Genomic DNA, 12,532 nt, shown 5'->3' on the forward strand with positions numbered 1-12,532 from the left:
CTACGATGTGCTAGGACTTGTAGGCCCAGTGATAACGTTAGCAAAGTTGATACTTCGAGAAGTAAGTGAATTAAAAATTGGATGGGATGAGAAAGTACCTCAAGCTATAGTTGATAAGTGGATTTTGCTCCGTAGTGAATTGGTTTGCTTAAATGATGTAAAAGTGTCACGTTGTATTTTTGCGGTTGATGCTAAAATAATTGAAATCCATGGTTTTGCTGATGCATCGGATAATCCATACGGAGCTTGCATTTATAGTCGTTGTATCGATCAATTAAGGAATGTAAAGATGAACCTTATATGCAGCAAATCTCCCCTTTTGCCCACCAAAGTAGAAAAACGAAAGGCTATCACAACACCACGTGCAGAATTACTTGCCGCTCATTTATTAGCTAGATTAGTTAATAAAGTGACAAAGGCAATTGATGTGTCCTTTAATGTGGTGTGTTTGTGGACGGATTCACAAATTGCCGAAGCATGGTTAGGACATCCGTCAGAGCAGCTACAAACGTACGTTGCAAATCGTGTCAGAGAAATTCAAAGCAGTACTAAGAACTACATATTGCAATATATAGCATCGAAAACCAATCCGGCAGATATCATATCGCGTGGTGAAACTCTGAAACGGTTACTGCAAAATGAAATGTGGTGGACTGGTCCTAGCTTCTTACAAACAATAAGTGAACAGGAAATGCGTGTGACTTCAGAAAGTGACATTGAGGTTCCAGAGCTTAAGAAGAGAGTGACGGTGGTTGCAGCTGCAGTGAATTGCGTGAAGTTAGATTTTGTGATTACTTGTGACTATAAAAAACTTCTAAGAATGATGGCTTATTTTGTGCGGTTTTCGAAATACATCGCGTCAAGGAAAGGCGAACTAGTGAAAGGGCTACCATCATGCGCGGAGTTAGAAGATAGTTTGAAAACGGTAGTTCGGTGCGTTCAACGTGAATCATTCGCGAGTGCTTTTTGAGCTTTAGAAAGTGGTACTTCTAAACATAATTTGGTGAATCAGCGATTTTTTTCCTGTTAATAGAGCGAATCCTGTTAATAGAGTGTTGAGAGTTGGAGGCAGGTTGAAAAGGGCAAATATTCCTCATGACAGTCGGCATCAGATGCTGTTACCAGCCAATCACAAATTTGTTAAGATTCTTGTAAAACATTCTTCGTTTGCTCAACAGCTGTAAACGTGCATCCAGAAAAGATCGTTTTATCAGTAAACGTTCCATGTTAAGTGTACTTAACACTCTTTATACGAAATTAACCTTAACCACACGTTCTATTTCATCCGAAAGTAAAAACTATGCTTCTATTTCTTCCCTGAACCTTGTTGGCATTTTTCCAATCTCGTACAACACAACGATAAGTTTCCATTAGAATGTTTCCACGTTTTCTCTCGCCCGAACGATGAAAGACGAGTGTAATTAACCACAGACCAAGATGATTGGCTTTGTGGTAAGCCGATAATCAACTACTGCTAGAAAAACATGATGGCTGGCGGTTGGCGGTGGCATACAGCGAACTATCAGCGCTCTAGAAATGATGCTGCCATGTGGGCAAAAGTAAAAAAAAAACACAAAGCTTGTCTCGATTCGATGTACTTTTAAGGAGTTTGAAGTTTGCACGACCAGTCGCGCTTTCATCTGGTTCGCTACACCGTGGTGAGTCGTTATCCGGATTAGGCTACTTGATGACTCCCGGAGCGGGCGTCGGGATACTGATTGGTTTTTTGAGATTTGACGCGTAGCTGGATGGTGGGTAATCGATAATGAACTGCCGGCCGATGGAGAGGATAGTCTCGCGACAATGTTACAATGTCCAACGATACTGACAAACACGCTAACTCACATAATGGCACCAGCGTGTCTCAGTGGGTGGTACCCGCGAAGTTGCACGCGCGTGCAATAAAACTGAGGTTTAAAAGTTGAATTCATTATTTGTCTCTTTATGCATGCGTTCAATCTGCGAGTCAATCTGCTGAAGTGTAATGTCCGATGCTTTTGTAATAAAAACGTTATTATTTGTATGAATAATAAATAATTACAATCAAGATGTGTATTTAGTTTTGCTGTTCAATGTGAAAATTGATATCATATACCTACATATCGTAGCCAGGGTTAATGATTTTTTAACACTTTCCACTGATGCTAAATGATCTCGCAACTCTTGCCTACGATTTACTTTTTCAAATGGATTTAAGTTTGATTTTTTCTACGACCGAGCGAGAAAGCAATTTACACGGGAGAGTAATTACTTTACCGTACGGTTGAAATCAAACGTAAGCGGATGGATTGCCGTACGAAATATTAGTTACGTAGGTTTTTTCATGTGGGATGGTAGGATGATGTTAATCTTGATACTTACATTCACCGGCGCCGCAGGATGAACTGCCACTTAGTAGCGTGTGTGGGTTTCTGTGAAACGCTTTTGATTGTAGCTAGCGTGTGCGAATCATAACCGTGCTCGTAGCCGTGCGGTACAGCGATGTTCATTATTTGCAATGCACAATGAAAGTCATGCGTTCTAATCTTGATTTGGAACACAGGCAGTAGAGAGAGAGAGAGAGAGAGAGAGAGAGAGAGAGAGAGTGAGACAGAGAAATCTTTCGTTCTATTTAATTTGAAAAGTCGAAGATTTTGTAACCCCTCTCCGATTTACGAACTCCGTGTTTAAAAGTTTTAATAATAGGGAGAAAGTAGTTTGTATGCCATCCTCCATCCCATCCTATTGACTTTGGTCTTTTAAAATTCACTGTCGTCGCTTCCATGACAACGGCTTGTAGAGGAGTTGTTATTCCATTTATTGCGAGGGCGCTGTGATTTGGCAAATATCTTCACCAACTGTCGATAGGACTACCGCACCCACAATCTGGAACAATTACACCACCTCTTGGGAGGTATAAAACAGTCGTTTTCGGCTGGCCTTATGACATATTTATGGTTAACAATTTCGTAACAGCTGCAAAATATGATTGTGTGCGGGTGAGAAGGTTTTGTGCGTTTGGTGTGTTTTCTTCATCACGTGAATGATTTGTTCAATCTTTTGGTTTACATTCTGACGTGAAATGGTGTTAGTAAAAATAAAAATAGCAATCATGTTACCTGTAGTGCTTATGATCAATTTTTTGTAACACTTGGTGCTTCGTTCAGACGGGGAGCAAAGTCAAAATTGCGCATATATTTTTCTGTCAAAAGATTTATCCGTTTCGTGCTTCAAAGCAAGCAAATAATCGTGGTTTGTCATTGTTTACGTTAACATGTTAACATGCAACAATTTGTGAACCTCTTGTAAGCCTGTGATACAACGTTCAAATATTGAACAACACTTCCATCTTGAACTTCGTCACGTTCGATTGGAACCTCTTCGAGCTCCGTTGTTTTTACGTATTTTCAACGTGTTCTGTGAGCCTTGCCGTGCGACATTTGCTGTCTATAGATGCACTGGTGTCTCGTCCTCAATTCGTGTCAGATTCCGGCCTGTTTTATTGCATCACCGCGCTGTTATCGTCTATTTTTCGAGCTAGCGTCCTCGACGTTTCAACGTACTCGTTCTTATTTTGTGTTAGTGCGTTTCGTTCCTGTGTCAGTGCAGCTCAGTGTTTACGATGGCTACGTCCTGTCTTTCGTGCTCCCTGCCTGTAAACAACGAAGAACTGTACAAGTGTGCGGGCTCCTGCGATACATCTTACCATCTTCGTTGTATTGGAGTCCCCGAAGCTGCTCTTCCGGAATTCACACGGCCCGATGCTCAAGCTCTCTGGATTTGCGCAAGTTGCAACGCATCACGGCTTAACGGTAGAGCTATGTTCAATGAACTCAATACCGCTCTCGATGTTCTGAAGGACGAGTTGCTTCGCGAATTTGACGGTCGTCTTACTGCCGTCTTGGATGCTGTGCGTGCTGATGTACTGTCGGCTGTTGACAGGAGCAATTCCAACACGCACACGTTGATGCCACTCGCACCACTAACATCATCAACCGCCGCAGCAACGCCATTAAGCTCCCGCCCCGGTGAACTGGACCGAGCGTCCCAAAACGCTCCTAACCGCAATGCGCCTAAACGTAGGCTTGTCGATTTCACGCCTCCTGATGCCGTTTCTGCGCCACCTCTCAACGTTGGCACTGCACCGATTTCACCATCGTCTCGTACCGTGCTGACCGTCCCGTTGAATGTATCCAACGGGCCGAAATTCTGGTTATACCTTACCAGAATTGCTCCATCGGTGTCTGACTCCGATTTCAAGCTGATGGTGGCTTCTCAGCTAGGTACTGATGACGTCATCACTATTAGACTGGTGCCACGTGACAAGGATCCAGGCACTCTCAGCTTTATCTCCTTTAAAGTTGGGATGTCGCCTGATTTAAAAGAAAAGGCGCTTTCACCATCCACTTGGCACAACGGTATAGTGTTCCGTGAATTCACTGACCACCGCACCTCACAAACAGCACAGAATTTTTGGCACACAGGGCCCCGAGAACCACTTCCGACCACCAGTACACGAGTCAACTTGCCGCCCAACCACCTGAATCCGCCGCTTTCCGATCCGCACCACGCCACTATGCCCGAGCCACCACTGCCTTAACTACACGTGTTCTCCATGATACTCCGCCGACACATGCACAGGCTCCTAACTTAGAGCTTCTCCTATACTACCAGAACGTTAGAGGACTGCGCACCAAGCTGAATAACACCCGACTCGCATTATTTGAGGCTGATCTCGACGTATTGGTACTTACCGAAACCTGGCTCGACGAATCGATACCCAGCGCACTACTAGCTGACACGCAATTCAACGTATACCGTTGCGACCGAAGTACTGATAACAGCATACACTCTCGTGATGGAGGTGTGCTCATCGCTTGTGCTGCTTCGTTAAACAGCTTCATGCTACGTCACGCTTTCTCATCGCTTGAGCTCCTGTGGGTGTGCGTAAAACTTCATCGCTGCAGCCTGTTCATCGGTGTGATCTACATCGCTCTTGAACGCAGTTCCTCTGTGGATGTGTTCGACAATCTGCATGAGAGTGTATGTGACATTTCAGAACGTATGTCGCAAAACGACCTACTGTTACTGTTTGGTGACTTCAACATGCCAGCTATTACCTGGCATGCCGCTACCGACCCACCACGCCACTTCATGCCCAACTATTCATCATCCGGATGCTCTCTCATCGATGGCATGACCTACAATGGATTGCTGCAATTGTCAGGGGTGAAAAATCATCGCGATCGCCAGCTGGATTTACTTTTCGCTAACCCAGCCGCCGCTGAAAGCTGTTCGTTTGTTCAATCCGCACCATGCCCCCTTGTGCCTATCGACCTGCATCACCCCGCACTGGAGACCACTATTTCGGTTCCGTCACCCCCAGCCGCTCATCTACCTCGCAGTGACCGTGGTCTCCGTGGATTCAACTTCCGGAAAATGAATCACTCAAGACTTATTGCCGTCCTGTCGGCTGTCGACTGGTCTTTCATCGAGGAATCCTGCAACATCGATGCTGCTGTCTCCAAGTTCAACGAGAAGATCATCGCTGCCTTTCCTTCCTGTTGTCCCTTCCTCTATCCCCCTCCTCACCCCCCATGGTCGAACAGATCGTTGCGCACTCTGAAATCCGACAGGAATCGAGCTTTTCGTAACTATCGTTGCAACCGTAACCCGACTACGCTTCTTTTTTTTAAAAATGCATCCAGCGCTTATCGCACTTATAACCGTTGGCGCTACGCGTCCTTTGTAGTACGGCTACAAGACCGCTTCACAACCGACCCCAGATCTTTCTGGCGGTTCAGTAATGCGCGTCGTAATCCTAACGGCATCCCTTCTATCCTATCCCTTAATGATGAAACCGCCTCCAATCCTCTCGATCAATGCCGCCTCTTTGCCAAACACTTCTCTAGTGTTTTCGTTGATCCTTGCAGTAGTGCGGTGCCTTTAGTCGACGGTCTATCGTACACCCCTTGTGACGTCTTCTCCCTAAGTGATGTTCACGTTGATGTTCCCTCTGTATTGTCTGCCCTGTCAAAGGTCAAGTTGTCCTACTCACCTGGTCCTGATGGTATCCCTTCCTCTGTCCTTAAGAAATGTGCTTCCTTTTTTGCTCCTCTCTTGACTCGCGTCTTTGTGAGATCCATCAATGAGGGTTCCTTTCCTACCATATGGAAGTCTGCTTGGCTGGTCCCCCTTTTCAAAAAAGGTGACCGCTCTGTATGCTCCAATTACCGTGGTATTTCACTACTCCCCCCCATTTCCAAAATCCTTGAATCAATTATTCTCTCCTCCATCCTTCCTATCATTGTTGGTCACCTATCCCCGCGCCAAAATGGTTTCATTCCCAAACGCACAACTTCCTCCAACCTTATGTGTCTTGTATCCTCTGCTCTATCGAACATGTCATCCGGTGGTCAAACTGACGTCGTATACACCGACTTCAGTACTGCCTTTGACAGTGTTCCTCTCGATCTGCTGATTGCCAAACTCGAAAGACTTGGTATCGGGGGTCGTTTACTGTCCTGGCTGAAGACTTACCTGGTTGCGAGATCGTATAGAGTTAGAGTTTCGTCTTGTCTGTCCGATTCCTTCGTAGGTTCCTCGGGTGTTCCTCAAGGTAGTGTCCTTAGTCCTATTTTATTTCTGTTATTTGTTAATGACTGTGTTTCCATCCTCCCCGCCGAAGGTTTTCTGTTTTACGCAGACGATCTTAAGATCTTCCTTCCTGTGTCCTCGTCTGCTGACTGTTGTCTTCTCCAAACTGTACTTGATTCCTTCTCTGTTTGGTGTCGTAAAAATGGCCTACTCCTGTCCCCCGATAAGTGTTGTGTGATCTCGTTTTCTCGTTCTCGTTCTCGTTTCCCGTTTAGCTACACCCTCTGTGATACAGTAATACATCGTGTATCCTCTGTAAAGGATCTAGGTGTGTGGCTCGACGAAACGCTGTCCTTCAGTTCCCACGTTGATTATGTAATTAGCAAGGCTAATAAACCACTGGGTCTGATCATTAGGCTATCGTCCGAAATCCGCGATCCCCTCTGCTTGAAGTCCCTGTACTGCTGTTGGGTGCGATCCTCCTTGCAATACGCGGCTGTAGTCTGGTCCCCCCCAGGCTCCACTGCGATGGCCAGACTGGAGAGTGTTCAGCGCAAATTCACTCGTTTGGCTGTTCGACGCTTCCTTAACGGCTATCATCTTGCTCTCCCTCCCTATCCAGTCCGTTGCCGTCTTCTTGGGCTAGAAACCATTGAGGATAGGCATTTCCATATCCGTGCTAGCTTCATTGCAGGTCTCCTGTTAAATGAACTTGATGTCCCTTCTCTTCTGTCTGCCATCCCCCTTTATGCTCCTTCCCGTCGCCTCCGCGATAGACCTCCCCTTTATATCCCATCCCGCCACACCCGTTACGGTTCGAACGATCCTCTGCTACGAGCTTTGTCGGCTTTCAACAAGTGCTATCACCTGTTCGACTATAATGTCTCCTTGTCTCGTTTTCGTGTCCGTCTTCGTGAAGTCTCTTTCCTTGCCACCTAATCCTGACTGTCATCCTCGCTTTCCCTTTAAGTTTTAATGAACATTGTTGAACCATCATTGGCGGCCAATATGAACTAAATAAATAAATAAATAAATAAATTGTTGCATTTAATTCTGCCTCCAGCTTCCGTGGCGATAAGACGTGTTTCGCTTCGAAGCGTCAAACGGATCATCTGCGTACGGCAGATAGTTGGCATTGTTCTCGTGTGCGATTGCGGAATGAACGTGATTACCCGCGTCGCACTAATCGGTGTCTCCGCCTTTCTCCGGCTTTGTTCGGAGTTTGTGTGATCGATCGAGTGGTGCTTAGCCATCATCGACGTTTCTTTTTAGTATATAGTATGTGTGTATCTGTAGATCGTTGCGATAAGCAAGCGTATCGACGCTGCATCGTCGCATCGATCGCGAACTGTCTGTGTGTGTGTGCGTGAGTGTGTGTGCTCGTGCGCGCGTGGTTGCTTATCGTGTATATCGGTAAGTTTTGTCTTCCCCTACTTCCCCCGTTGTCTACGGTCATGGCATGGGGAACGACTTATCGGATTCGTAGAGGGAGATAGAGCCGAATGTAAAGCATAAGCCTGGTCGCCCTAAGGCCGCTCCTGCTAATAAAAAAGTGGCACTAGAAGAGAGACCTTCTTCCTCGAAGGCATTGTGTAGTGCCCCGCTGGCAAATAGTTTTTGCACCCCGCTGGCGAAAAATGATGATCAGCCATCTGAGCATCGAGCTCGTGCTTACCCGGTGTCGTGGGAGGGTAAGCCGCTAGTGTATTTTATGCCACGCACTAAACAGCTCGACGTGAGGACGATCGCGGCATCGTTATTTAAAAAGTACCCGGGCGTTGCCGATGTGTTTCGGATGCGCCCAAACAAGATCAGGGTAACCGCAAAGGACCGGGCTCAAGCCAATGTAATTGCGGCTGATCCAGATTATACAGAGCACTACCGGGTTTACATCCCTGGTAGTCTGGTTGAAGTGACCGGCGTGATTGAGGTTTTTGATTACCCGGAGGAGGAAATTTTGAACTTTGGGGTGGGAGCTTTTCTAGCACCAGATACCCCAAAGGTAAAAGTTCTTGAGGTGAAAAAGCTTTTCAAGCTAGACCCATCAACAAAGGACGAAAAAAAATATATTCCGACCTCCTCCCTCCGGATCACGTTTGAGGGAACGGTACTTCCGCAGGCCCTCATCCTAGAAGGCCTCCGGATACCCATCAACCGGCCATACGTGCCAAGGGTGGCCACCTGTTCGAAGTGCAGCCGGATTGGAAATGCCTATCCGTTCTGCACTCGCAAGATTTGCTGCGGAAAATGCAGAGGGGCTCACGCTACCGAGGAGTGCAAAGCCCCATCCCAAAAATGTTCGCATTGTCGGGAGGAGTGGCATGAGGTTGCATTGTGCCATGTGTACCGGAAACTGCAAAGGGAGCAGACCAAAACGGTAGCCGAGCGGGCACGCGGCTCATACAGCGATGCTCTAAAGGGAGCAAACGCATCGAACCCCTTTGCAGTGCTGGATAACACGGCTGCAAATGGCGAGACCAATCCGACTGCACTCGAACAGGTGCCACCGAGATCGGTAAAAGCACTGAGAGTACCTTATAAAAAGGTACAGCGGAAGGTCTTAAAGACGAAAAATAAACCATTGGCACCACAGTGCCTCGCTAAAGTTTCTCCTCCCGTCCCAAAACGTGACGCTGATCCCAAAACTCCCGCCCCCCAAATTGCCAGGAAACAACCCAAGAAAAAGCGATCACCTCGGGCCGAAGTTACTTTGGAAAACCTAGCTCTTCCAACTGAGCCCAAGGGCTTCCCGAGGATCCCTACACCGTCCCTTTCCGAGATCCTTGAGTCCCTCCTCTTGACCCTTAACCTCCCGCAGCATCTGCATATGATCGCAACTTGGGCCCTTCCTTTCCTGAAGGGGATGATCAAACAGTGGCTGGCTCAATGGCCATGCTTAAGTATGATGGTCCGTTTGGATGATTAATGGCTCCTACGGCTACTATCATACAGTGGAACTGTAGGAGTTTGCTTGGCAAGCTAAACTCCTTTAAAGCATTAGTGGGCGAACACAAATGCGATGTGTTTGCGCTCTGTGAAACTTGGCTATCGGATGAAATTAAATTAACCTTCCCAGGATATAATATAATCCGTGAAGATCGCGTTACTAGGGGTGGAGGGGTACTGATTGGTGTTCGAAAGAGTCACACTTTCACCAGAATACCTACCCCTAGACAAGAAATGATAGAAACTGTCGCAGTTAAGGCAAAACTGGGCGTTCTTCACGTGACAATTGCATCCATCTATATCCCCCCGATAGCCAATAATGAATAGGAAAAAATTAAAAAGTTCAAAGAGGATCTTGGAAATTTAGCAGTGGTCTTGCCTGGACCACTTTTGATCCTGGGAGACTTTAACTCCCATGGAATCGACTGGGGGTGCGATAAGGATGACATTCGCACTCCTATCATCCGAGATTTCTGCGACAGATTTGGGTTTTCCATTCTCAACTCAGGAGAGGCAACTAGGATGCAGACACCTCTAAGTAGGGCGAGTGCACTGGACCTGTCCCTATGTCCATCAGCAATGGCCCTGGATTTTAGTTGGAAGGTGATCCAGGACCCTATCGGCAGTGACCACTTGCCGATAGAAATTTCCTACATCAAGGGAGGATGTCCAGTAGATCGAACACCCGTTCAATGTGACTTAACGAGGAACATCGACTGGACGAGATACGGCGAATTAATAGCCGCTTCGCTTTCACTTGACTTGGAAGATTTGTCTCCTGTCAAGGAGTACGAAAAACTTGTTTCAATTATAAACAAGTGCGCCCTTGAGGCCCAAACAAGGCGCTCCCACCAAGCAAGGACATTTAGAAAACCTCCCACTCCTTGACAAGGATTGAGAAGCGGCTTTCACCAAGAAGCGTGAGGCATTTAAAGCCTCCCGGGACACGGGCTCGAGGTCCTTATATGAAAAATATAAAGCACTAGAGAGAACGTTCAAAAACCTGTTCAAGGCGAAGAAAAAGGGTTATTGGCGTAAAAACGTCAATCATCTAGACCCCGCCACTTCACTGAATTCGCTTTGGAGAATGGCTAGAAGGATGCGAAACAGCAACAACATCAATGAGAGCGAAAGCTTTTCTGGCGAGTGGCTGTATGAATTTGCCCACAAGCTTTGTCCCTATTTCGTTCCTGCGCAAAGCTTTACACAAAATGCGCTTGGAAGTGACCCTAGGATGGATTCACCGTTCACAATGGTAGAGCTATCACTTGCTCTCCTATCAAGCAAAAATTCCTCCCCAGGTCTGGATCAGATTGGTAGCAAATTGCTTCAAAATCTGCCCTACATAGGGAGGAAACGTCTGTTACGCATCTTCAACAATATGTTGGAGGTAAACAGCGTTCCACAAGAGTGGAGAGAAGTGAAAGTTGTCACTATCTTGAAGCCTGGCAAACCGCCATCAAGACACGACTCGTATCGGCCAATATCGTTACTGTCGTGTCTGAGGAAACTCCTTGAAAGGATGATTCTTTTCCGGTTAGAAGAATGGTTGGAATCGAACAACCTTCTCTCAAATACCCAGTTTGGTTTTCGTAAAGCCAGGGGTACTAATGACAGCTTAGCCCTTCTGGTTACAGAAATAGAGCTTGCTCGTGCACGCAAGCAGAACATGGGATCTATTTTCCTGGATATACAGGGGGCATTTGACTCAGTATTACCATACAAGCTGAGTCAAAAACTAGAAAATGTGGGGCTGGGTCAAAAGTTGAATAACTTCCTGTTCAACCTTTTGTCGGAGAAAGCTATGAGTTTCAACAATGGTCATGTTCAGCTAAAGCGGACCAGTTTCCATGGACTAGCACAAGGGTCCTGCTTGAGCCCCCTGTTATATAACTTCTATGTTAGCGAAATAGATTCTTGCCTAGCTCCAAACTTCAGCATTAGACAATCGGCTGACGACGGCGTCATATCTTTTGCAAGCAGGGACGCCGGCGAAATACAACTGGCTTTACAAACCACTTTGGACAACCTTGCCGAGTGCTCTGAAAACCTTGGTATCAAGTTCTCTGCAAAGAAAACTGAGATGGTAGTCTTTTCTCCTTTCAGCGACACGCCGAAAAACAGGGAGAAAAGACTATTTGACCCGAAAATTGATGTCTTTTTGTACGGTGAAAAGATATCACCTACCGACAATTTTCGATACCTTGGTGTTTGGTTCAATTCAAGGCTAAACTGGAGTACACACATCACCCATCTGGTGCAAAAATGCAGTAAAAGAATCAACTTTCTAAGGACAGTCACAGGATTCTGGTGGGGCGCACATCCATCAGACGTCCTGCGACTGTATAAGACAACGGTACTATCCGTGTTGGAATATGGAAGCATATGCTTCCATTGGGCATCCAACACGCATATCCTCAAACTGGAGAGGCTACAGTATCGTTGTCTTAGACTCGCACTAGGGAGCATGAAATCAACACACAACATGTCCCTAGAAGTGATGACCGGAGTGATGCCGCTAAAACTTCTTTTTGAAATGCTGTCGCTTCGCCTTCTAGTCCGTTCTTCAGATTCAAATCCTCTGATCGAAGAAAATTTTAAACCGCTTCTAGAGACAGGTTCTAAGAGCAAGATCTTGAAGATCTATGAAGATTTTGTTGCCCTACAAGTGCATCCTAGCGCTCCACAGGCATTAAACCGTGCTGCCCTTCCTGAGACCTACAGTTCCCTTTTAACAATAGATTCCTCGTTGCACGAGGAAATTAAGACCATACCTAATGATCTTCGCCCGGTGGTAGTGCCGGGCATTTTCAGGGATAAGTATGGCCATTTAGACCAAAGAAGCCAGTATTATACTGATGGATCATCCTCTAAGGAGGGCACCGGCTTCGGCGTTTTTCGTGAGTCCGCCGAAGCTTTTTTCAAATTGCGGGAGCCTTGTAGTGTCTACACCGCAGAACTAGCCGCAATCTTGTACACACTATTGATTATAGCAGCGAGACCTTCGGAT

At 46.3% G+C, this 12,532-nt stretch overlaps 1 protein-coding gene across 1 annotated transcript; it reads left to right on the forward strand.

The window, feature by feature from the left end:
* The first annotated feature begins 3,601 nt into the window (after window positions 1–3,601).
* On the forward strand, window positions 3,602–4,579 carry LOC118505065. The gene has a single exon (XM_036040387.1). The coding sequence runs from the start codon at window positions 3,602–3,604 to the stop codon at window positions 4,577–4,579; it is 978 nt and encodes a 325-aa protein (XP_035896280.1).
* Window positions 4,580–12,532: the final 7,953 nt, after the last annotated feature.

Source organism: Anopheles stephensi, chromosome X (assembly GCF_013141755.1).
Source record: "Anopheles stephensi strain Indian chromosome X, UCI_ANSTEP_V1.0, whole genome shotgun sequence".
In the NCBI taxonomy this organism is placed as follows: Eukaryota; Metazoa; Arthropoda; class Insecta; order Diptera; family Culicidae; genus Anopheles; species Anopheles stephensi.

Bases quoted from the DNA above. Each gene is read 5' to 3' on its own strand.
- LOC118505065 (XM_036040387.1), top strand. From the start codon at position 3,602: ATGGCTACGTCCTGTCTTTCGTGCTCCCTGCCTGTAAACAACGAAGAA.